A 25,964-nucleotide genomic window follows, 5' to 3' on the forward strand; every position below is an offset into this window, starting at 1 on the left:
TAACCCCCATGCTTTGCTGACATTGCTGCTCTATGGAGTGGGGGAGCCCTCAGGGCCACTGAGTGCAGAATCACTAGCCTTAACCATGCAGCCACCACCTGCTTTGGAGATGCTGTTCCACCGCCTGCCTCACCTAACACGCCCTGGGACAGAGGGAGGAAGCCCCTCTCCCCAGGTCTTGCTAGGCCTTTTGTGTTTGCACGTAGCCCAAGACAAGCTTTTCGTGCTAGTGAAAGGGGCTGGGCGTTCCCAGCATCGGCGGCAGCCAGGAGGGAGCCTGACCCTTGGGGAAGGGAGAATAGGGAGCTCGGGCTCCAGAGCACATTCCAGCCTTGGCCTCTCCAGGCAGAAGGGCTGTCAGCATCACTGGTGGGGATGCTAACATCAAGGACCTTCCACTGGCTGTTCCTGATGCAGCTTGTGTCCCTTCTGCTGCACCAGCTCCCCTGGCATCATTGGAGGAAGGTGCAGTGTGATCTTTCATCAACCCTTAGAAACGCCGGTGCATCTAGCCTCTTCCTGGCCATCAGTGATAGCCCATTGGCCCATTTATGTGCAGTCCCTGACCCTCCAGTGCAAAGGGACCCAAAGCATCCCAGCTGTTGAGCACTTTATTTCTTTGTGTACATATTTCAAACAGCGCTTCTTGGGGCTCTCCTGCAATGATGGACTCTGGCTGTGTCATCCACACAGTTGCAAGTGATGCTCGGCACTCTCTCTCCACTATGGGGGGCTGTCCTGCTGCTTTCCCGCCACACTGCTCTCCTTCCTCAGCTGTAGCCACCTGTCACTAGCGAGGCCTCCAAGTACGTTGCTGTGGATAGGCAAATACTGGCCTTGGAGATCTGCTTTCCCATTGCCTCGCACCCTCGTAAGCCAGGCCAGCAAGCACAGGGAAAGGCACTTTGCAACTACTACACTACCCAGCCTGGAGGCGAGCAGGGGAGAAGCTATGGTCCAGTGTTCAGGTGAGGGGTGGGGATAAGCAGTGGTAGTTCTGATTGCCTCTTCCAAGCAGCCTGACACGCTCTTCCCCATTCAGTTGCTGCCCTGTCCTCTCTTAGTAGGTTCACGGCTTACCATGGAACAGACTGTTTATGGGTTTCTTTCCCTGATGGACAACTGGAGAGAAAAGATCCTTCCCAAGACTCAGGGCAGCAGACCCTGCTGCCTTGCTGGAGTTTGGATGGGTAAGGAGCATGTGTGGAGATACGCACCCAGAGTTTATCATCACAAGCGGTCATGCAATCAATGCTACAGTAAGGGGGGTGGGGGTGGGGGGTTAAAGGGCCACCTCTAGTCCTATTGTATAGGGAAGCAGGGAGGGGATCTGCTTTATAGAGCTGTGTCTTCAGCCTCGATCCGGGGCCCAAAAAGCTTCTCAGCAATAGCTTTGCCATCATATTTGGGCAGGTTACCACCAAAATCTGCTGGCAGGATGTCAGCATCGATCTCCTGGTAGAAGGACTCCAGCTCCTCCCCATGCACAAAGACCTGGAGTGAGATGGGAAGGAGGGACACAGAGCTGAGCACAGCCACGTGCACGTGGGCTTTCAGACACACAAAGGGGAGCACATCCTCCAGACCCCCCAGCTCAGCTGAAAGCTGAGCATGCCTGGGCCTGGCTGGGGCCGGCCAGAGAGACTAACCATGAGCTTCCCAAACAGCTCTTCTTTCGGGGCACTGCAAGTTCATCTTCCCAGCTAGTCCCCAAATGAAACAGCAGCGGGGGTGATCTTAGCATTGTCAACCACGTGGGCATGGTGAGCCCCTACCACTTCACACACCCCTCCATGTTCAACCCATTTCCTACAGGGCCCTGTCTGTGCATAGCTGCCAGCTCCTGAGCTCTGGCATTGCTGGGAAGAGCTCAGCTCAGTATAACCCTGACTACGGGCAACACTACAGCTCAATGGGAGGTCGATAAACCAGGTTGGAGCAGGTTTCTCCATTTAGCCAATGACTGTGCATTTGTCTCCTTGTCTGGCAGACTGACACCAGCAGAGTCCAACCAGGAGCAGGGAAGCCATTGGGCAGAGAAGCAAAAGACATCACTTGATCCCTTGGGTTTTCTTTGCTTTGTCCTGATTTGGGACAGAGCCTTTGTGTTCCCTGGCCACCCCTCTCTGCCTCTGCAAGAATAGTTCATGCTGGCCCTTCCCCCACACTTACCCTCTCCAGGAGTTTGCTCTTCAGGAAAGGTTTGACCACGTTGTAGGTGGTGGTGAAATACCAAGGCTGGTGGATGAAGTGAACGGCCTTGAATCGAGCTGGGAAGGAGTCCTGCAGATCCCAAATTTATACACAGTGTTACACGGGCAGGATGGGCATCCCAAGAAAGCAGCATCCAGGTGGGGCAAGGCAGCGGTGGCATAGGTGGAAGAAGTCACCAGAGATGAGCTATTTCTTTCCTCTTCCTCTCCTTTTCCCATCACCCCGTTCCCTGTTAAAACCCCACTTCTTGCATTCATCTTGAGGGCCCTTTTGTGTTACCCTACTACTGAGGGACTGTGCATCCTGTTCTGCCAATGTGCAAAGCCAATTGTGTTCTAAGGCATTGCTAGGCAGCAGTAGCAACTCAAGGGCAACTCATGGTCCCCAGTCCACAGGAGAAATACCTCTCTACAATCTAGTTCTCCTGGCAGGAGCTGCTGGAGCCCTCCCTCTTTGTTCTTATTCCAAAAGCACAGGATCAGCCAAATTCTGGGTATGAATCGTAAGGAATGTCTGAATTGGGAGAATGATGGGGATGGACCTTGTGCATGTGACATAACATCAGCCAGTGAACACTGTAGGTAATGGTGACTTCACTTTCAGAAGTAACTTTTTGGTGGGGCTGAAGGCCTGAGAAGATGGTCTTGCAGAATGATGCCAACCACACTTGCACTGCCAAGCAGGGCAAAGAGCAGCCCAGGGACTGCCACATCTGCTAGGTGGAGCTGCATCTTCACAGGAATTATGAACTTCTAATGAACCCATGACTATGGTACCATTTTTGGCTTCAGCCTCTCTCTGCAAGGTGCTGTTTTCAGAAAGGATGTTTGCATCAACCAGCGAGTCTTGACTGCCCAGTGTAGTCCCTGCAGGGAGCCGGTACTGAATGATGAGAGCTCCAGTATGGATCTTACTAGTACAGTAGTGCCTGTCTACATAAAGGCATGGTCTATACCTAAAATACCTTAGTGCTGTTATCCCTGGCTTATCCCCCTCCCTGGGCCAGGTGAATGCCTCACGGCCCTGCAGATTCCACAGAGTTGGTTTGCCACTGCTTTGAGTCCCATCTCCTATGGACAACCTAAGCCTGTATCCCCCTCTTGTTGCCTACTTGGGGGCAGAAGAAAGATAGCTTCACCTGCAGCATATCCACCATCTTCTTGAGTTCGGAGGGTTTGATGCCAGACGCCTGTTGCATGGTGAAGCCCTTGAAGTTCTCAATGATGCAGAGTCCGTTGATCTGGGTCTCTTCATTCTCCAGCAACTTCTCTAAGATAACGCAATATGCGCGAAGAATCTGAGCCGGAGGAAGAGAGATGGAGGTCATTAACATGCAAGTGCAAGGGCCTGGCCAGGTCAACCATTATGGCTCCCCTAGCATATTTCCCCAGAGTCAGAGTGTTACCCGCAGTGCCTTGTTCACGTTCCAGCTCCGCCAATTGTATTCTGCCTGCCTAAATTATCTTGGTTTCTTCCTCACTTCTTATCCACATTATGTGGTGTTGCTGTGTGCTGTTAAACAGCTGCCCTATTCCACACTAGAGGCTGGTGTGTTTCAGTGCTGCATGGGTGATTCCCATATATACAATGGGGTACCATATGAATCAAGACAGGTCAAGAGAACGTGTAAGTTACAACAGGACAGACTCGTCTCACCTGCTGAGTGTGCTTGGGCAGGTCCCTTCCCCTCTCTGTACAATGGGGATAGCGATAGTGACCTGGCTTTGTAAAGTACTCTACGCTCTGCTGATGAAACATGCTATCTGAATTTTAAGTGTTGTTAGCACGGTGATACCCACTTCTCACGGCCTGTGGAGGGTGTTAGGGTTCCCTTGGGCTGGAATGTGCTCTGCCCATGCAAGCAGAGATATTACTTACTTACTAACATCAAGCTTGGGGGAAAGAGCTTTGCTTAGACCTCAATGCCTGGAATGGGAGAGGTGGGACCCTCTGCTCTAATACTGAGGGAAAGAGGAGCCCGGGATCGGACACCCCTGGGAGTTCATGGGGAGTGGAGTTCTGACATATCAGAGCAGCACGGCGGAGCTGACCTCGTCAAAGGTGATCTCCTCGTAGTCCCAGTTCTCAATGTTGAAGAGCATCACTACTCGGCCGTATTTGTCCCTGCTGGCCAGGATGCCAGGGTAGCCGGCCTCGATGGTGCTGCGCACAGCCTCGGGTGTCAGGTTATCGAAGAGCTCTGGGTACTGCTGGCGGAAGTTTACATAGCCTGGAGTCAGCGAGAGAGAGAGAGTATGCAAGGTCTGGGACAAGAACAAATTCCCTTCCCCGATGTCAGCGCTGGGCCCGGGCCCTGCCCCCAAGGAGCTTGCACTGTGATAAGTGAAGGGCCAGGGAGTCTGGATCTAGCTGGATCTTGTGGGTTCCTACTGCAGAATAAGGTGTGGCTTTGGACTGCACAAAGGCCCGCGCCCAGAGCTCCAGTCAGGCCTGGTTCATGTCAGCCACAAGAGGTTGGAGCACCTTAAACTCGCTGCACAAGTGAATGGTACTCCACAGGGCAAAGCCCTATCCCAAGGGGAATCTACTAGCTGTGGTCAGGGCAGTGCCACATTCCACTCAACTGAGATTCAGAAGTACCACCCAGCACAGAACATTACACTTCTCTCCTGCTTGGTACCCAAGGATCTTGAAGGTACCTGGTTTGGGACCAGCACAGCTAAAAACCTGCTCCTTCCTGGCACATCACAGCTCTCCCCAGCTGGGAGCCACAGTTGTCCTTCCCTGGCACCATATTACCCCTCCTCATCTCGAGAGCCCCAGCCAACACCCCCATGTTCCCCCTCAGTCTCGGGAGCCTGATCAGTGATTTTGATGGTGTAGGTTGTTTCGTTCCTCCTCTGCTGGGTGACTCGCTGCACTCTCCTATAGCCAGCCCCACCCCCAGCCCCACTTTCCCTGGCATCCTGTAGCCATTAAAGACTGTCAGGCATGAAATGAGGAAACTCACCCTGGGAAAATGCCAATGGACAAAATGCCTCCCTTGCCAGCAGCTTCTGCTCATTTTCCAATCCACTGCCACTAATTACGGCCTCGTTATCCCAGACACAGAAACAAAGGAGCCTGGAGCCACAGCCAAGGCCTTTGTGGCCACCTCAGTCTGGGGCCACCTTTCCGTCTCCCCCTTTCCTCCAGCCCAACCTGCCTCGGCCAGGTCAGCACACAGAGATGCTTCCGTTGCCACTGCCTATTGGAATCCTAGGATAAGAGCTTCCATATGAGCTTAGCACCTCACTGCTCCTGTCTGCCCCGCACTGGCCTCACCTGCCCCTCTGGCATCATCTGCTTGCCCCACAACCTCCAATCCTTTCACCCACCTCTTATCCTCTCCCCTTACATCATTCTTACAGCTGGACCCTAGCAGCAGCTGGATACACTGGGGCAAATGGCTCCAGGGTCCACCCCACAATCATCCAGAGAGATTGCGGGACATCAGCCCCACTCTGCAGGGTGTAAGACGGTGGGGATGGATGCTGCATGGAGCCCTATGTCTGTCTTGACAGCAGGCCTGGGGTGAGACATGGACTACTGTTGATGCAAGGAGGATATGGATCTGCCCCCGGGAGTGGGGAGTGCCCTGGCCCCCAGCTTGGGGACTAGGGAAGGTTAGTGGAGAGGAAGGGAGTGCTCCACCTTTCAGTAGCTCATAAGCTCTGTTGACGTCGAACTTGCGGGCGCGGATGAAGCGAAGGAAAAAGGAGTCATCCTTTCCTTTCACCTTCTCTGCCACTGCCTTGCACGTGTCCTCGCCCCCGCTGGCTCTCTCATGCACCAGCTCCCGGAGCTCCTTCACGGCCGACTCCCGCTTCTCCTCCGTCTCGTTCAGCTCGTCCTTTGCCTAGGGCAGGGTGGAAGGAGACAGGCGCCTGATTCAGCAGTAGCAGTACTTAGAGGGAGTGAGGAGCCTGGACCCATGACTGCACAGCCAGAACACAGGGCCTCCTGCCCCCGCAGCGCAGGCCCCTGCTGGTGACTTCATGTGCCATTTGCTGCTGCTTTACTGGCCCCCAGACTCTCCCACTTCAACTGCAGGAGAGACGAGGCCTGCCAGCCTGTGCAGTCACCCTAGGCCCAGGGGCTCTCTCAGTGCCCTAGCCTCCAAGCCCAGGGCCACCCAGAGGGGGGGCAAGTCGGGCGATTTGTCCTGGGCCCCGCAGAGGCCCTGCGAGCCCTGGCCAGGTGGCGGTCCGGGTCTTCGGCGGCATTTTGGCGGCGGGGGGCCCTTCAGTTGCTCCGGGTTTTCGTCGGCATTTCGGCGGCAGGGGGCCCTTCAGTCGCTCCGGGTTTTCGGTGGCATTTCGGCGGCGGGGGCCCTTCATTGCTGCCAAAGACGCGGAGCGACTGAAGGGCCCCCCACCGCCAAAATGCCGCCGAAAACCCAGACCGCCGCCGGGTAAGTACAAGCGCTGCAGCTCCCCCACTTTGCCCCAGGCCCCCTGAATCCTCTGGGCGGCCCTGTCCAAGCCTCCCATGAGGGACTGACTCATCACCTGCATTAGCAGCAGCTGCAAGAGGAGATAGCTTAGGATGCCTGAGCACCAAGGGCCGGTTTGGGGTTTGACATTAGTGAGGGGCTAAGTTACTGCTCATGAAATGGCTAACTGGCCGCAGCTAGGCAGAGCAGAGTCGGACTGTGCAGACCCTCCCCTCGCGGCTCTTTGAATGCCTTTCTGATTAACCTAATCTAGCTAAGGGGTTTCCATGGCACCTCAGGCCTGCCTTAAAGCACCCTCGCAGCCCCACATCTCTGCTATCCCAGTCTTGGGGCTCCACCCCGCTCTGTGGATGCCCCTCCAGCCTGCCTTGTGCACTGCCGCGCCCCCCCACCCACTCTTGCTACTTGCCTTTCTTGAGCATTGTCAGATCCCCTTGAGGGGCGCAAAGATGCCTGCTCCCCATTTGCCTGTGTTACCTCTCACTGGTTAGAGCAGTGTTGCTCTCCAGTCCTGGGCTCTGCTCTGGGATGGAGGATTTGGGACAGTGTCTCTGCCTTGCTTGGCAGATTCCATGTCATCGCCTGGCCTGTTCTCTGTGAGCTGGCCTGTGACCTGTTGGTCACATCACTCCGAGTCCCAGATTACGGAGGGGAGCAGCTGTACCGGTGTCACTGTGGGGGCTCGGTGTCCCGTCTCTCATCCTTAAATGAGGATCCTGTGAGGAAGCTTCTAGAGCTGCTCCCTCAGACAAAGGATCCATTGGGGGGATTTCTCTGAGATCAGAGCAGATTAATCCCTTTCCTCACTCTGCTGGAGGGGACACATCCTACGCCCCACAACTAAGCCTTATCCTCCTTCTCTATCACACCTCCTCTCTGCCTCCTTGCGGCTGAGACTTAGCCACCTGCCTCCCCCACTGTCCCCTCCTCTCTCACTACCCAATGGTTCGTTTGTGGGGGGGACAGTCTTTTCACGCTCCCCCAGAAACATAGCAAAGGGGTTGCCTGCATGCCCTGGCAGGGATGGGGTTAAATCACCTCCCCAGACAACCATCTCTCCCTGCACTCTGCTAGCCAGCAGGGGCTCCTGGCAAGGAGCCCAACGAGCCTCATTAGCAGGCAGCCAAGTGGCAGAGGGGTGGAGTACAAGCCCCAGAGGAAGAGGCAGCCATGCAAATATATTGTATACAGCCCAGCCAGACAGAGAAAGGCACTGTGTCCTGGCTGGGTGCTCAGTGGCATCTAGAGCAGCATGGTCAGCAGCACTTGTGGAGGTGGGGAATGACCAGGGTCTTGTCTGAGTAATGGGAGCAATGTGGGGCTGGGAACGTTGATAGGTAGGAGGGGACAACGAGCAGGAGTAAAGGCTCAGCCTCAGATGGTTCAAAGGAGAAACCGTCCTGTTCCCATCTCCTTGGTACCTCCTGCCCCCTCACTTGCTCCTCACCCCCCAGTATGTGACCTCCCTGTGGGCCTGGCTTCCCCTGGCCCCTCTCCCATGCCGTGGTTCTCACCTTCTGCATGGTGTGCAGAGGGACTTTGTCACACTTTCCGAAGACGGGGCCATGGTCCTTAGTGGTGAGTCGCTCGAGTTTGGTGCGAAGGGCTTGCTCCTCCTCGGAGACGATCCGGAACGTTCCAGTCTGGGAGCAAAACACCACAACTAGACAAGGACACCTTGCAAGGCTCACCCCAGCCCTAATCACTTCTCCCATCCTCCCTGTTCCAGGCCCAGGCTGGGGCTGTGCATGCAGTGAGCACTGAGAGCAGAGATGCCTAGTGTGCCCAGGGCAACATCTGAGACACCAGCTCCCTGTGCTGACTTATCCAGCAAAGATACCAGGGTCACCATGGGGGTTGGTGCGGTGGGGTGGGGGGCTCCCTTGGCTGGGGGAGGTAATGGGCTCTATGTTTGAGTCAGGAGGGGGAGGGCTCCCTCAGGCTGGGGGAGATAATGGCGTCTGTGTTGGGAACAGGAGGGGGACGGTTCCCTCAGACCGTAAGAAGTGTCAGGGCTCGGTTCTGGTTTATATGGGGAAAGAGGTTGCAATGGGACCTGTGTCAGGGTTGGACAGGGAGAAGGTTCCCTCTGCCACTGTGTTTTGGCTCCTGCACTTAGCGTGGGCTGACAGAGTAAATCTAGTTTATATTTGAAAGAAGCCTTCAAGCCCATGAGATTGGCAAATGCCTTTACTCTGTGCACACAAATCCCCCATTGGCACATGCGATCACCTGGGCAAATGGCACGGCGTGATTTTGTGGGTGCCTTTTAAGAAACCCTGAGGAAACATGGTCCTTCACTGTGAGCCACAGGAGCTGCTCAGAGAACACACATGGCCAGCTATGAGAGACGTGGTAGTGCCGCCGCCCAAGAGTGTCCCCTTCTGTCCTCTTCCAGCTCTATGGAGAATGGGGGTGGGAGCCTGACTGTTAGCTTGAGAAACAGAAGGTGCTGGTGACACTCAGGAAGTGTGGGGAAGAGGAGGATGGGAGAAGTGATTAGGGCTGGAGGGACGTGAAGGGAGGAATTAAATTTCCTGATGGCTGGAGCTGTAGGCTGTAAAGTAGAAGAAGAAATGGGCCTGGAAGGCACATAGGCAGACTGCATGTTCTCACACAGTGGATCCGATTCAGTCACTGCAGCAGGATGCCAGCCAGTGGGACTTTTCCAGCCTTCTAGATGTTGCACCTAACTTCTCTAAGATAAGTAGGGGCATTGCCAGCAGATTGAGAGACATGATCGTTCCCCTCTATTTGACATTGGTGTGAGGCCTCATCTGGAGTACTGTGTACAGTTTTGGGCCCCACACTACAAGAAGGATGTGGAAAAATTGGAGAGAGTCCAGCGGAGGGCAACAAAAATGATTAGGGGGCTGGAGCACATGACTTATGAAGAGAGGCTGAGGGAACTGGGATTGTTTAGTCTGCAGAAGAGATGAATGAGGGGGGATTTGATAGCTGCTTTCAACTACCTGAAAGGGGGTTCCCAAAAGGATGGATCTAGACTGTTCTCAGTGGTACCAGATAACAGAACAAGGAGTAACAGTCTCAAATTGCAGTGGGGGAGGTCTAGGTTGGATATTAGGAAAAACTTTTTCACTAGGAGGGTGGTGAAGCACTGGAATGGGTTACCTAGGGAGGTGGTGGAATCTCCTGCCTTAGAGGTTTTTAAGGTCAGGCTTGGCTAAGCTCTGGCTGGGATGATTTAGTTGGGGGATTGGTCCTGCTGTGAGCAGGGGGTTGGACTAGATGACCCCCTGAGGTCCCTTCCAACCCTGATATTCTGTGATTCTACAATTCCCATAGCTTCCATTGTGTGTGAGCTCAGGATTCAGCCACGATTGGTGCAGTGAACACCGTGTACAGACCTGCATGGCAAGCCACTAGATCACTGCCCTGACCATTCAGAACAGCATCCGTTTGTGTGTGTGCCCATTAACATCAATGCTGATCCAACCTGAGATCCCCCCACCTAGCTGGCTGAGAAACTGGGGAGTCAGATTGTCGTGCACATCACCTGGGCCTGGCACTGTGGATAAGGAATGTTTACAGCCCAGCTGGCTTTCCCCAGCTCTGTGAGTGAACGGAGAGCAATGGCCCATTCTTGGCCCGAGTTCCCGGTTAGTGCAGGGGAGGGGACAGCACAGAGCTGAACAATGGAAGTACTCACTATTGCAGACATGCTGCTTCCTTATCGTCCACAGGACACTGAAAGAGACAAGGAAGAATCCCACATTAACACTAGCTGGGGAAGCATTTCTAAAGCTTTCCCCAGCCTCAACACCTGCCCTGGATAACAGCCAGGAAGCTGTGCCCTGGCCTGAACTAGGGGCTGCTCTAGACATTTCACCGCCCCAAGCAGGGCGGCATGCCGCGGGGGGCACTCTGCCGGTCGCCGGGAGGGCGGCAGGCGGCTCCGGTGGACCTCCGCCTGCGGGAGGTCCACCGGAGCCGTGGGACCAGCGGACCCTCCGCAGGCATGCCTGCAGGAGGTCCACCGGAGCCGCCTGCCGCCCTCCCGGTGACCGGCAGAGCGTCCCCCGTAGCATGCCGCCCCAAGCACGCGCTTGGCGTGCTGGGGCCTGGAGCCGCCCCTGACCTGAACTCACCCCACCTGCTCTCCAGCTCTACATGAGAAGGGGTGAAGAATTCATCTGGAGATAGGATGTAAATGGGATTTGCCATCAGATGCCCACCTCCCTCCTTCACTTAATTCAGATAATAATTAATGCCACCTTCTGTCCATTGAACTCAAGTGGTTTTATAAATATTAAAGTTAACATTTGCCAAAGCAGCCTTAGAATTTGGATGTCTTTATTCAGACTCCTTGGGACTGATTTTTCAGGGATGCTGAGGACTCTCAGCTCCTATCTGGGGTTTTGGCAAACTGTATTCTGAGCAATAAGGATGTCCCAGTGGGCATCACCACAGACCCCATGAGCTCAGTCGGTCAGGTTCCATCTTGTTCATTCATGGAAGACAGAAACACCTAATTCCATTGTGGTCAGGAAGCAGATGGAAGGATTCCATGCAGCATGGCTGGAACCAGTGCACAGAGCCAGCTGAGAATTCTGCCTGGCAATCAGTCCATAAAGGATCTGGTGAGAGTTACTTTGGCTGTGGAATACTCTAAGCCAGAGGCACCTGATGAAGGTCAGACTGGAGGCTTAATCAGTGTTCATGTCTTGCTCCCCATCAGTACCCAGCCTGGGCTGGGGAAGCTAATGCTATAACCAGTGGACCAAATTTGGTGATCAATCCTGGTTACGTGCCACCTGAGCTACGTTGTGCATATGCTAAGAAGAAGGTCAGATAGTCCCAGTTAGGTTTCTGGTGGAGGTTTCACGCAGCTCTGTGGTGGCCCCATAAAGCTAGAAGAGTCTTTCCAGGATGGCCAGTCTAATGTCTTGTGCTGCCAGCATTGCCTAGTAGGGTTGGTCAATTCCCAGGAAGGTACCTTCCCACTTCTAATTCTCTACTTGACTCCATGGCTCCCCATTCTCTAATACAAGGATTACAGCTGGTCTGCAAGAGTCTTTGCAGGGACATGAAGAGGAATGCACAGAACTCCCTATTGTAATCTGAGGCAATATCTGGATTTCATGCTTTTGATGTGAGAGCAGCTCCCCAGACCTGCCTGAAGTTTTATGAAGAGCAACAATACAAAACAATGGGATTCTTCCTTGTTCTTTCTATCAAGCTCTTAATCCCAAAGGACCCAGAGTGCTTTCCAAACTATGGACCTATTTCCTGACTTTGCTGGGGCTGCACAAATATAACTGGGAGATGAACTTGCCCCTCTGTCTAGGAATCATTTCATCCCCCATTGACAAGCAGGTATTTCAATCCTGGGGTACCCTACACAGTGCTGCCAATGCACTTGGATCCTGAACTGCAGAATCCCCTGCTATTCCTATCCTGAGCCCTGCATTCAGCTCTGTGCTTGGACCTCAAACCACTGGACAGCAAAACAACATAGCATCTCTTCCATGCATGATCCACTTTTTCAGGTAGAGGTCCCTCAATTCTCTGACTGGCAAAAGCATCTGTTCCCCCTTATTGCCCAAATCCTAGCTGTGAAGGATCCTGTTTTAATGCATCAGACAAAACAATTCTCCTTGATCAACTTCCACCCACAGACAGTAGGACACCTTTCATTATGCTTGTTTCCCAGCTCCCTGTTCTCTGCCAGAGGTGGGTTGATGTTTCTGCTTGACTTGCCATTCAAGTTCTCTTTGGAAAGTCAGATCCATTTCCACAGCGGGACCAGAGGTGGTGTTACTGAAGCTATCATATGGGCTGGGCAGAACCAACAGGGAGAGTTCTGAATGGACAAACAGACCTTCCCTCCTCAGAACCCAAATGCCCTGTTCCCAAAGCCCTGTTCCTAACAGCTGCAGGTAACTCAAGCACTAGTGAGCAGCTCAGATGGGCAGCCACTACAGGCGGCTGTTTGACAACACACAACAGGGAGGATGAGCTGCAAACACAAAGGTCTCTGCCAAGCTCCTCTGAGCAGCTTCTGCTGCAGCAGGCAGGTTGGCAGCAGTGCTGCATGGGGCTCTCCATCTTTTAGGACCCCGACTCCCTCCTGCGAGTGAAGCCAGTCTCTCTAGAGCTGTTTAGGTCAAAGCCACTCAGTCCATTACAGTGGTGTCCCCCTGCCTGTTGTCTATCAGGCTGGGAAGGGACGGAAGGGGAGCCGTCTTGCTCAGGGCATTTCAAACTACTAGAATAAGCCCTGGAGAACTGGCTGTAGGAAATGATCCTGGGCTGGCCCCCGGGAGCAGGTAGGGGGCCTGGTTTAACATCTGTTACTACGAGCCTGAGCCGCAGAGTCCCGAATACTTACCGGGCCGCGAGAAGCCAAACCGTCCTGGAGGGGTCAGCGTGTGCAGTTGGGGGGGACTGGAACGGAGACCTGACACAGACAGCGAGGGAGTGAGCAGGGCCGGAGTGGAGCAAGGGGAAACCCAGGCGAAAGCTTTGTAGAGTCACCGGGTTGGGATTAGGCCGTCACAAGGCATCACTCACAGCGGCTTTTTAATTAAGTCCGCTCAAAACAGGCAAGAGACCCCATTAAAAAATACAAAAGGCAGACGAGGAGTGGGAGGGGGGAAGCAAGTGGCCTCTTGGCCGGCAGGGGAGGGGGGCGGAGAGAGGGGGGAGCCAGTGGAATCTTGGGCCGATTAGTGAAGTATAAAAGCTTCTTATTGTGTAACTGGGCCTTGCTCATTAGCGTTCGGCAGTGTGGAAAGGAGAGTGAGGGCAGAGGAAGTGGGCAGAGTGCCACTCCCCGCTCCTGCAAAAATTCCCTGTGTCTTCTAATGCAGTGAGACATGGGTCCATGGCAGCAATCACTGAATGGAGGCTAAGGGGGCTGGGTGGGAGGGATGGAGAGAGGGCAGGGCCCTGGGTATGTCTGTGCTCTCCATGCTCTGGCTCATCCCTGCTCCCACCCAGGTGCTCAGGGATAAAGGCAATCACCAGGTTGCTCCCAAGCCCTGCCCTTGGGCTCACAGATGCATTAGCTGTTAGAATTTGTGAGTGAATTTGGTCAGGAAAGTGTGAGGAGCTGGCCCCAGGGAACAGAACTAGGCAGAGTGAACGGAGGTGCTGGGCAGCCCACCCCACACAGCTCTGCTGCTCCCCCACCCCTGCTACCTGCACGCCCCTTGCTGGTCCAGCACGGGCTCCCACAGGCACAGCTGTGCCAATGTACCTCACCTACATCACCCCCGCTCCCCTACTATCCCACCCTGAGCCTTGGCTGGGCCGCTGTGTGCCTGCCAGTGAGGATGAGCAATACACAGCTGTTCTCTGGTGTTTTTCTTTTTTTAAATTAAAATGTGGTTAGAATTTGTACATTACCCTGATGCAAACGTAGAGAGAGAGAACTGTGGATGCCACCCTTCCCCCTCGCTATGGAGCATTACAGTGTGGGCACCGAGTTAGTAATTACCAAACCTCCCAGTCTTGGTGCACAATGCCTCTGTGATACAGCTATAGGCTTGGAACAGAGGCAGCCTTTAATGATGTTCGTTGCCAAAGGAGGCAATCTAACTGCAGTTGAACAAAGAGAGATCACCAAGGTCATTACATTCTGCCCCAGGGACCAGCTTGTCCCTGGGGATCTCAGGTGAAGGCTCTTAGTAATAACCTTTGGAACCTGAAATCAATCCACTAAAAAAGGACTTTGGAACCTCTTCTACATGTGTAGAAATATGAAGAGGGAAGGGCCCAGATTCCTTGCTTGGGTAACTCAGCTGACTTCAGAGAGGCTTTGGGCCCAAGGTAGGCTGGATAATGGCACCTCTTCATCCTCTTTGTTCAGTTGGACAAAGGTAACCCTCTCGGACTTGTTCACTTCTAAAAGGGCCTCCTGGTTTCTTGTGCATTTGGGCTGCAGTGGATTCCCTCTTCCATGCACCAAGTTTCAGTTTTAGCTGTGATAGGGTGGGCCCTCCTTTTTCTTGTGTTGTCAGACTCACCAGCCAGCTACATTGACCAAGAACTCCAAGACCCACCAAGATCTTACTGTAAAATGAGGCCGATTCTGGTTTGACCCTCACTCCCAAATGCCTGCCCCTTGGGACTTTCACTAACATGCCCATAATGTTTCTGGACCATGTCAAAAGCTGTAGGGTGCATTCTGGGGCTGACTGAATTCCAGCCTGCTATGGTCATGTCCTATTGGCAGTTCCTCAGTCTCTGCTCCATAGCCAGGAGATTTCTGAGGATGAAATTCCAATGGAGCTCAGAGATCTCCCACCTGACCTCTCTTTCCCACATAATTCCCAGAGCTGAACGTGAAGACTCTTGCCAAATCAGCCTTTTATATGGGGGACTTGATTTCAGTGATCACTGGGCATCCCTCAGGCTCTTCCCCCAGCTGACGTGAGAAGGGTATGATGGTCGCACCTGAACACCGAACTCAAAGCCCTGGCACCCAGTCAGAGGGTTCTGTTAGCCAGTGGGTGAGTGGTAACAAAGATGGAAGCCTTCTCCTTGGGTTGCTAGCCAGCTTTGAATTACTTCATGCTAAGGACTCTGCAACTTTCCATATCTCCTGGTCCTTTCACAGCTAGTGCTACTGTGGACAAAATCTCTTCTCTCTTTAATAAGAGGAGGGTCTAACTTCCCTTTGAAGGACACTTCACCCTTGGGAACAAGGTAAGTGAATACAAGGGCCCACTGAGAACCACTCAATGTTAGCCAGGCTCTTATTCTGAAGGTGGCTTCTGAGGGGAGCTCTGGCTAAGTGGCTGGTGCAGGAATGAAGGGTTTTACACAAGGCATGTTTTGTAACACTGCTGGGATTAAGGATTTGAATTCCATATTGTTGCACTGCAAACGGAATTGAAACCCTGCTGGGAAGGAGGAAGGAAGGAGACATATGACTCGGGATGGGGGGCAGGCCTGGGGAGAGGTGAGGAGGAATGGGCTTCTGCCAAAATCACTACAGTTTAATACTCCACCATCCAGGGATTTGAAACTTTGGCATCTGCTGGTGCACAGCTCCCATTGTAGGCTCTAATGCTCCACCTTGCCTACACTGGAGCATCCCCTACTCCTCTCTCACCCGCAGCTCAGCCCAGCTAGCAGGATGATGCCCGACACTAAGGGATATTGCTAGTGCTGGGATTGACATCTGCTCTGGGAAGCCCAGCCAAGGATGTGCATGTTCACCCATCTTCAGGGAGGGTTTCCTAAGGTGTTGGCTTCCCCAGATCCAGTCACAATGGAGACTGTCTGGGAAGGTTCCAGATCCCTGGGAATCTCTCCTGCTTTAAAGGGCGTGCGTTTCCCTCTTGACTTTAACAGGACCCATGAAAAGCACCTTCCAGATGCACCGTCCTGCCCGCTGAGCGGTGTCCATCTCCAGTACAATGGGCCCATTGTGGTCGGTTGGGTGACCCGTATGCAGTCGATGGTGCCAGCGGCTGTTTTGTCTGTGAATCAGTCAAAGCCCCTCAGAAGCAGGTTGTCAGAGTGGAGAAACTGTTGATGCTAAAACGAACATTGTTCTGCCTGGGAGCAAGTGCAATTATCACTAGGGGCTGCACAAGGGAACACCAGGCTCCTTCCTGCAGCTGGGGTGGCTAGGAAGCCTTCTTTCTCTCTGGGAATCCCTGAGAAGCAGAAGAATGGAGGGGGCCACAGGAGCCCTAGAACTGCAAAGATCTTGTATTTAGTGGCTCTTCTGCGGTGATCGTTGCTATAGTACCTGAGCCCTCATGCAGGTTGGGAGCTGGGTCGGGATCCCGCTCTGGGAGCTGAGGCCCAGTGAGATCATGTGACTTGCCCATGGTTGCTCAGTGACGCTGTGGCAGAGTTAGAAATTGGCCCCAAATCTCCTCACTCCCACACAACCTTCCTTCCTCGGAGATGCCGGGAGGCTGTGGTTCCTAAGAGGTTTGAGGCTGTGCTGAGAGAAGTGAGAAGGGAAAGAAAAGAGAATCTGCCACTGGCTGTAGAGGGAGATGCTGGGAAGGGCCGAGGTCTCCTTGAAATAGCAGACAAGAGAGACCAAGTGGTCCTAATGGATGGTCCTTGAGGCAGGTCTCTCCTGGCTGCTGCAGCGCTTCTGTAGCTGTGCTGGGGAGTGAGCGTCCCCTGCCTGGTGGGTAGAGGAACAGGACTCCAGGCTCCCTGCTGGTACTAGCTCTGTAGATTCTGGGCTGAGGCTGGGCTGCAGTCAATACAGGACTCCCACTCAGTGCAGCAGCAGCTCTGCCCTTCACCATTTCTGCCCATGATGATCACAGGGCTGGGTGGAGAATTGTGGGAAGATCCTCTGGGATGCTCCTCAGATTTCGCAGCTCATTTCCCCTGAGAAGTGCATGTGCGCGTGGATTGATGGGTCCCTCAGCCTCTGCTGTAGCATGCAGCCAGGCTGTATGTTCCAATCACTCTTAGCTGTCGGCTTATTGATAGTTACATTTTCAAGGCTTGCCTCAAGGAAAAGGGTTGTTTTAAATGAAAGCTTGAGGTTCTCCGTCCTGGAGCCCAAAAGCAGCTCTGTTAACAAATGGCCCCTCCACCTCATCCATGTGTGCAGGGGACATGAACACCTCCAGCCAGTCGCTGTCAATGTGTCCAGGAAGGGAGTGTTCCTTTGGGACCCAGATTTGGCCCAAAACAATGTTTAGAAAGTGCGTGTGCATGTGTGTGTTATGGAGAGATAGCATGTGGATGGTGGGGATGCTATGAAGTTTTTCACAGGAGAAGGCGGGTTGTGTAATAATCAGTGCTGGGGTACTAGGAGTCTCTCACTCATAGATTCTCCTCCTGGCTCTGCCAGTGACTTGTAGTGTGATCTTGGACAAGTCATGTCCCTGCTCTGTGCCTCAGTTTCCCCATATGTGAAATGGGGTCAGTAACACCGACATGCCCACCTCTATTGGGTCAAGACTGAGGTTTTAATTAAAGCTTCTAAAACACAGTGTGATCTTCAGATGAAAGGTGCTAGAGATTTGGAATCCATTGTAACATGTGGCCTGGTGTGTATGTTGCACCCCTGCCTGCTCCTGGATAGAGTCAGAGCTGTGCTGTGTGTCATAGGTCCTATAATGCTAAGAAGTAATGGAGATTCTCCTTTAGTTCAAAGGGCAGGGGCCTGTGCTTTCCCACAGGAAAATCTGGATGCTATCTTTACAGTTCTAGTGAAGCACAAGGACAGCCAAAAATCTCAGGTGTTGCAGTATATTTAATGCATATCATTTAAAATCCTTGTCTGGACCCTCAGTGATACTACTAGGGTGCTGCTATGCACCCAAAAACAGAGATTGTTCCTCCGGGGTTGGTGCAGGGAACTACCTTGAAGGAAGGGGTGTTGGGGCGCTATCAGACCCAGAGGGCAACAGTCAAGTGCTCTCAGCTGCACCCTGTCTGGAATCCTTTGGGGATAATGGGGCAGGCCACACGTTGTGTGAAGCAGACTCTGCCAGGAGTCCTGAGTGTTACCCTTCCGGATCCCTGCCTGCTGAGGACCCCTGAGGTATGTGAGCTGGTGAGAAGTCAACCCCCCTTCAACATTGCTCTTTTCAGTGGCTCCTGTCCCTGATTAACGCAGGGCTTATGAAAGCCCTAACTCTGTGTTTGCTCTGTGTACCGATCATTCAGCTAAATCCCAGCTACTTAAACACAGGTTAAACTCCCTCACGCAACAAAAGCTGCCCCTTGTCTCCTATTGCTTAAGGAGTTTACACAAACTCTGATCCCAGCCACACGTGAGGAGAGACTCAGAAGAGAAAGTGCAGCTGGTGCAGAGCAGCGGGGGCCAAGGAGGGCTTCCAGAAGGCCCTGAATCATGAATGAGCACTTTGTGCAGGGTCAGCACCTCAGCTCCATACTTCCTTACTCTGGCCTCTCCATGTGTCTGCACCCTCCACTCAACCATAGCAGAAGGTTCCTGTATGATACCCACAGAGGGCAATCCAAGGGCACTTCTTTCTCCAGAGGAGCCATCTGGGCAATGTGGGACCTGCCCAGCCACTTCAAAGCACCTTCTCATGGGTGGCTTGTGTGTCCACCCCTAGCTGGTGACAGTCAGGCCCATAGCTGATCCACACAGGGAGTTTCTGTAGCAATATGAGTGGCCCCATATAGTCCCACTATCCTTGGACCTGGCCTGGTGTCTATATTTACTGTGCTACACAGGCAATACCAGTGTTTGTGTGGCTTGCTGTCCCAAGCTGGGACTCTGCTCTTTGCAGGAGGTTCTCCTCCCCTGGAGAATTTATCTATACGGGACCTGGCTTCCTGTTGGGGAGCAGGCTTTAGAAATGATTTCCCTAATAGGCAGAGCCCCTTGGGATTCCCTGCAATGGACAGGGATTCTCCCTGGTTCAGGAGAAAACCCTCCAGGATTCCCTTCACGGGGGGACTTCTTACTTCCTTGTGTTGGTGCATGGTCGAGTCACGAATCTAGCCACATGATTCTATAGAGATAATGTTCCTTTCCCCTGCCTATTTTTAGTTTTCTTCTTGTCTGAGTCTATAAGTCTAATAAAACTCCCTTCCCCTGTGGTAATGCTGCCTCTCACCTGGGCTTCATGGAATGGACACAACTCCATCTGTTTCCTGACAGTTTTGTGAATCAGTATCAGTACCAATGGGCTTGATCCTGTGCTCACTGATGTTGATGGTAACTACTGATGGATTTCAGTAGTACAGGGTCAGGCCCAATGTCAGCACATGACCAGTAGGGGCTGGCAGCATATATGTCTGAGCACTCTGCCCAAGGACTTGGAAGTGTAAGCTCAGACACAGCTCTAGGGAAAATGTCTGCTAGAGAAATTCTGCTGCTTCTACTTTTGGAGACTTGTCCTGTGTCACATCACGCTGCCATCGCATTGCAATGTTGTGACAATACTGCCTGTCACATGCAAGAGTTTTCCCCCCTTGTAGATTGATGTTGATTTATTAACTACATTTAAATTAGGGTTTTTTGTTTTTTTTTTAAATAACATCCTGCAACTTGTAAGAGAAACCTTGCAAAATCAGAACAGTCTCAAGAAATCTGGAAGAGGTGGCAATCTAAGTGGACCCACAAAGAGGAGCACAAAGTCTGGCTCATGTGTAGGCCCTACAAGAACAACAGCTTTTTGATTGCTCTGTGATGCCCAGAAACTAGAGAGGATTTCCCATTGGAAAAGAACCATTTTAAAGCCAGTCGCATTTGAATTTAAATGACTCGACCATGAGTCTTTCGGTTAATATGAAAGAATAACTGGGTTGGCTTTTGTCACCTGGCTGTTAACACTGATGAAGAGATGCCAATTGCTCATTCACAACCCAGGTGGGTAAAGTATTAGAGTAACAAATATCTAATCACAGGAGGCTGAACTGAGATTTTTACTTTGCTGTCTTCTGAGGGTATAAAATCCGTGTGAATCTCTCCTGGAGCAGCCAAAGCCATGTGTGAGCAGCAGCTTCACTGCTCTCCCCTTCCTTGTTGTCAGGCCGTGTATAAAATCCCTGATAGGGACTTGGGCCTGTTTCTCCCCCTGGTGTCACCATTTAGACCTGTGCCAAATGGGGGGTCAAAGGCTCCTGGGTCCGGCTCCTCTCCTTGATCACTCCATTGAGAGTGCATTACACCCTTTGGGCCCTTGCTTTGCACAAGTGTGAACGGCGACACAAGCAGCAAGGTATGGGAGAATCAGGCCCTGGCTGACTAAAACCACACTACTGACTGCTTTTGGGGACCTGGTTTTGCCACCCAACCCACACCTGTGGGTCTGTAGAACTAACAGCTCCCTATGGTCCAGGTTCAGCCAGGCCCGTCACCCAACCCTGGAGTACTCTGTTCCTACAGCATGTGGGTGTGTAGGGGACAGAGGTGCTGTGCTCTCTCACACAGGTCACTAGAGCCCAGCCTCACAATATTTTATAGGGATACCTGACAGTAATTACCACCCCTATGCCCAAATGGAACCTGTTTGCACTGGGGCAGGACGAAGGTGGCCACCTTGCCCTCCCCTTATTCACACCAGGATCTGCTTTGCAGCCCAACCCAAGCAGACTCAGAGCTCATCAGGGAGAGAGGCCTGCTGTGGGCAGGGGGTTGGACTAGATGACCTCCTGAGGTCCCTTCCAACCCTGATATTCTATGATTCTATTCTATGATAGGCAATGCCTGGGAAAGGTGGTGCCGTGCCCAGGGTAACTAAGGAAAGACCCTCCGAGGTTTGACTGGTGTCCATGACATGCAGAATGATCCTCAGGGGCACTGCAAACACTGGTGTTTTTGGGAGGGTGGGTAGGGTATATACAGTATCTTGGGAGTCAAAGGTTAAATACACCACCTGCCTACAATGATATCTTCCCCGGCTTAGGGCTCATGCGGGAGTTGGGGGTCGCTGGCAGATTGAGTCAGGGAAAGGCAGAAGCCCTGGCACCACTGCAACTCAGTGCTTTTATCAGCCTTCTCTTTAAGAGCTCCATTGTTTCAGAAAAGTAGTTCAGTGCTACAGTGCCCTCTGCCGGCTGCAGCTGCCATGAAACAGCTGAGGCAGAGGCAGGAAGGACTGGATAGAGAGCAAAGAAAAGCTTTTGTGGCTTGTTTTTCATCAAGTCCAGCCTTCTCACCTCCTGCTTCCCCTCCATTCAAAGGAATCAATCCCAGTACTTTGTATTGCAGGAAAATGATTGTGATGGTTACATCCACCTGATCCTGATGGAGGGTCCCAGCTCAAAGCACCAGAGAAAGAGGACCTGCTGCCTCGCCACCACACTTACCTTAAAATCCTACAGTGCCATCGGTACAGTTCCTTCCTGACCCCTGATCTGCTCATCTTTAGAGGTGAGAACTACCCGAGTTATACAGGAGTCACTTTGGAGAAGGAATCTGCCTGTGGGATCCACTGCACTGTAACAATCTGTTACCAGACACAAATCCCTCTCATTAAGGGAACAGGTCCCAGATCACTTCTACACAGCAGGACTGCAGCCAGTCAGGGTTCCAGGGTGAACCTAATGTTATTAATCAAGCTTATGTACGTTGGTTCTCTGTCCCAAAGATCAGGGGACTGTCCTGGTCCTCCAGGGTCCTTCTCTCAGCTTGAGAGACCAGCTTGTGGGATCTTTACAGAGTCTTCACAATTACTGTAGGTTGGATGTTGCACTGGGATGTTGCATGAGGGCACAATGACACACTGTTAGCACCAAGCAATGCATGTTGTGGCATGTATGCTTATGTGGTAGCCAGCTTGGGGCTGCCGGGGAAAGGAGCAGATTGGAAGGCATCTGCACTTCTGTTCAGCCTGAACAGGGATTGATAGACTGTTCAGGGTGACCCAACATACAGTTTTAATCTCTGTGACATCCTGACCATTCATACATGTCTCACATTTATTCAAATTACTCCTATTAAAACTGAATCAGAATGCACACATCACTACAGCTTTGTTTATCTGTAGGACCTACATTATGAGCAGTGTTGTTTAGTTTGGAACTGTAATAGATTTCAAGACACATAAAAGAAAGTTACAAGTCAGCAACAAACTCCCTTGTGATGACTTGCTTTTCCTGTGGCATAGAGATCATAGAGGTACAATGGCTTTTTCCACCCTATAATGTTTAAAGCAAATTGACAAGGTTGCCTAGCAATTCACTGCAAAGAAATTACAATGCAGATCATATCAGTATCTCCCAGCTTGAGAAATCTGTTTCAGAACAAAACAGAGCTAGGTGTGAATTGATTTAGTTGGTGTTGATCCTGCTTTGAGCAGGGGGTTGGACTAGATGATCTCCTGAGGTCTCTTCCAACCCTAATCTTCTAGGATTCTATGAAGTGGAATTTTCTTAATGTTTTGTATGAATACTGTGTGTCCCTCAGTTTCCCCTATGTGTTGCATGATTAACTAGGTGGTGGGACAATGGTGTTTGATCTTTGCAGTGAACCCTAGGGGACCAGATGTGTCTGTTGTCTGGCTTCCTGGGCCCAGAAAATGACCGGACATTTCGTAAATTAGCAACTGATGGCCGGGGGACCTACCTTCTGCAAGAAGCCAGTTGGCTACGAGTTGGAGAACAAAGAGAGAGGTGGAGGCCAGGTGACCAGTTTTGCTCGGGAAACACAATAAAGGATGGAGAAGGGGCAATAGGGTGTGACTGAAGGTGGGCATTGGAAACAGGACACTCTATTGGATTGGGTCTTGGAAGGTGCCGTGGTGGGGGGTTGGGGAAGTCAGGTGGACATAGCACAGAAACCAGAAAATTTTATCTAAAAAAGAACTTTTCTACGCTGTATTCCAGACAACTAATAAACCCTTCTGTTTTACAGCACTGGCTGAGAGTCGGCGCTTATTGCAGAAGTTGGGGGGCATGGTTCCTTTGGGAGATGTAAGGCTTCCCCATGTGTCCTATTCAGGTAGACTCATTGCAGGAGGCTCCCGGCATGGAACAGGGTAGCTGGAGGCTCTGAGGTCAATCCCAGGAGGTGCTGAAGCCAAGGAGGCTTATCCTAGTGAGTGTGCGCCCAGAGGGGTCATACTGAGGGTCCTTCCTGGGCTTGATTGCAAGCTGTTCCAGAACACTGAGCCTGTGCACCCATGACAGGAGCCCATTTGCTAGAAATTGAACCATTTATAAAAAGTGCCAAATATGTGGGGCCACAGTAATAGCTAATGCCCTGCCAAGGAACAGCATGTGCTGCATCATCTCCACAGGACACTGAGGCAACCTTTTCTTCCCTGGAAGGAATGAGGCTAGTCTCTTGGTTGTCATAATAGAAGTGTCAGTGCACGGTCAGTGTTCCCTCCAGGAGGTGACCTGACAAAGCAGAAAAGACTCCTGCTCAATCTTAGGGCACAAAAGCAGAAGTTACCAAATAGAAAAATATACATAGCTTCCCTGTCCTGAGTAGAAACCCCACTGCATCCTGCAGGCTGCCACCTCACTAGACAAGGAGGGTTCAGCAGGGCCAGCAGCCCATTAAAGGTCCTCCGCTGTTTTCAGAACCTACCCATGATGCCCTGTCACCTGCAGATCCCACAATGACATGCAAGGATGGAGGTGAGTTGCACACACCAAATCTCAGCTGGTATTAGGACCATGCCCAGCAAAAAGGTAAGAGGAGAATGATATTTTAAATTAGTATTTAACAATTTTTCTGGGAAAGGGACAGTGTTGATGCCCCCCAAGGGTAAAAGAGCTTGAGAAAATACAAAGGGTTAGAAATTACCTGACACACAAGCCTCCTGTGGGCATGCGTGTGGGGTGTGTGTGTGTGTGTGTGTGATTGAATGGGCATATATAGAAGACAAAACAGAGCCCCCATTGAACTGTAAGGTATGCAGCTTCCATTGAGAAACATCTTGCCTGGGACTGTCCGTCTCCTGAATTTTTCTTTGGTAGCATAGCCTTGTACTCTTTCAATCACTCAGATCCCATTTTGGCCAGTTTCCTGATTCTTTCACCTCTTATCCTTGCTGCCAGTTGGAGGAGCAGCTGGAAACATTCACGACTCCTTTTGTGTCGGATGCATTTCCTAGTTATTTCTTCCCCCCTCCAGATCATATCCTCTTCTTCCCTCTTCTTATCTCATGGGCTCCATAGAGATGTCTGTAAAAGGCATTTCTGCCTGCTTAGTGATTTGTAACGTGCTTGCAAAAGCTCCACAAGGATGCGGTAGGATACATTTCCTTGTGCATGCTGACAGCACTTCCAGAAATAGCCTCATCAAAAACAATACAGTATTTGACAGTATCAGCCCCCTACACTTTATGGTGGTTGTTACTGCTTTGGTACTACTGCATACTGCAACTTACAGTAAGTCCAATTCTATCAATGTAGCCGTGTCCATTCCAGGATATTAGAGAAAGACAAGGTGGGTGAGGTAAAATATTTTATTGGACCAGCTTCTGTTGGTGAGAGACAAGCTTTTGACCTACACAAAGCTCTTCTTGAGGTCTGGGAAAAGTACTTAGAATGTCACAACTAAATACAAGATCAAACAGTTTAGCAAAAGTAGTTAGCACAGGGATTGGCAACTTTTGGCACGTGGCTCATCAGGGTAAGCCCCTAGCGGGCCGGGCCAGTTTGTTTACCAGCAGCATCCGCAGGTTCAGCCAATCGCAGCTCCCACTGGCTGCAGTTTGCTACTCCACGCCAATGGGGGCTGTGGGAAGCGGAGCGGGCCGGGCCACCTCTTCCTGCAACCCCCATTGGCCTGGAGCGGCAAACCGCGGCTAGTGGGAGCCGCGATTGGCCAAACCTGTGGCTGCTGCTGGTAAACAAACTGACCCGGCCAGCCAGGGGCTTACCCTGATGAGCCATGTGCCAAATGTTGCCAATCCCTGAGTTAGCACCTATTCTAAGAGACCATTCAAGGAGAAGCTTGTCTCTCTCACTAACAAAAGTTAGTCCAATAAAAGATATGACCTCACCCACTGTTTCTCTAATATCTTGGGACCAACACGGCTACAACAACATTACATATAACTCCAGCCAGTAATTTCATCACTTCTTCAATCTAGTAAGCCCTGAATAATGTGAAATGAGTTAATGGTTCCAAAAAATCTCAGGATGAGAATCCTAACACATTTCAAATCTAACTGGATTCAGAGTGGTTCTATGTTCCTGAAATTTGTGTGCTCCATTGTCCCCTGAGGGTAAAGGAGGGGGTTTGTCAGTGACTGTTCTAAGAAAGCCCAATTGAGAGCAGATGTCGAAATGCATGTAAATGTGGTGGAGGTGGGGAAAAATGCATGAAAAACAAGCTTTGGGAAGCCTGACTTTCAGAGGATGAGTCTGGGAGAGCATTTCAGGCCCTGCTAGGAAAGCCTCAAAGGGGAAACCCAGCAGTGAGTGGAACCCCAGGAGCTGTTATTGGCTGGAGCAGGATTGTTCCATTCTTAAGACATGGGGTGTGATAATGTATCCAGGGAGGTGGATGTGTGTGACCACTGTCACCCGCCCAAGAAGTGAGGAGAGTCTGGGGTATGTGTAGGGAAGCACTGAAATAGCTTCCTGTTTTGTTACTGAAAGTGCATCTGGGAGATTTTTTTCAGTTGAATTCCATGCTGGCGAAAGGTGCTGAATTTAGGGCCCTAAAGAAAGAGTCCTCTGTTGCCCCACTGAACAGGGATGGCACCCCTTTCCACTGCCCAGCCACTCCTTAGCTCAGCCTCTACGGCCCCCTCAGACCTTGGCCTCTCTGCTGAGAGGGGTTTGCTTAGGGTGAGCATGGAGCCAGGGTGCCCAGGGCAAACTTGTATTTTAGTGCCCCTGGCTCCCATGGGCTTGACATCCTCTCTTGTTGCCTTGGCCCCCATGGGCATGGCAT

The 25,964-nt window shown here is 51.9% G+C and overlaps 1 protein-coding gene and 1 long non-coding RNA gene across 4 annotated transcripts; one reads left to right on the plus strand and one right to left on the minus strand.

Moving 5' to 3' along the window:
* Positions 1–575: 575 nt before the first annotated feature.
* Positions 576–13,200, minus strand: RLBP1 (retinaldehyde binding protein 1). 2 transcript variants are annotated; one of them, XM_039490408.1, is made up of 8 exons: positions 13,023–13,200; positions 10,341–10,378; positions 8,185–8,313; positions 5,869–6,073; positions 4,266–4,444; positions 3,353–3,511; positions 2,173–2,283; positions 576–1,494 (listed from the first exon to the last, which is right to left on the minus strand). In XM_039490408.1, the coding sequence occupies exons 2-8, from the start codon at positions 10,350–10,352 to the stop codon at positions 1,336–1,338; spliced, it is 954 nt and encodes a 317-aa protein (XP_039346342.1). In that variant the 5' UTR covers positions 10,353–10,378; positions 13,023–13,200; the 3' UTR covers positions 576–1,335. The 2 variants fall into 2 exon arrangements, with proteins under 2 accessions (XP_039346342.1, XP_039346343.1); XM_039490409.1 differs by lacking the exons at positions 8,185–8,313; positions 10,341–10,378; positions 13,023–13,200 and adding an exon at positions 6,726–6,838.
* Positions 13,201–14,401: 1,201 nt separating this feature from the next.
* On the plus strand, positions 14,402–22,869 carry LOC120372895. 2 transcript variants are annotated; one of them, XR_005585249.1, is made up of 3 exons: positions 14,402–14,464; positions 21,318–21,479; positions 22,575–22,869. It is a non-coding gene; the product is annotated as an uncharacterized LOC120372895 (long non-coding RNA). The 2 variants fall into 2 exon arrangements; XR_005585248.1 differs by having other exon boundaries at positions 14,412–14,514.
* Positions 22,870–25,964: the final 3,095 nt, after the last annotated feature.

This window comes from Mauremys reevesii, linkage group 10, assembly GCF_016161935.1.
Source record: "Mauremys reevesii isolate NIE-2019 linkage group 10, ASM1616193v1, whole genome shotgun sequence".
NCBI lineage: Eukaryota > Metazoa > Chordata > Testudines > Geoemydidae > Mauremys > Mauremys reevesii.

Coding starts and splice junctions, on each gene's coding strand:
- RLBP1 (XM_039490408.1), bottom strand. Junction 6,074..8,184: donor CTCTGCACACCATGCAGAAG/GTGAGAACCACG, acceptor ACCCTGCCCTAG/GCAAAGGACGAGCTGAACGA. Junction 2,284..3,352: donor AGATGGTGGATATGCTGCAG/GTGAAGCTATCT, acceptor TGGGATCTGCAG/GACTCCTTCCCAGCTCGATT.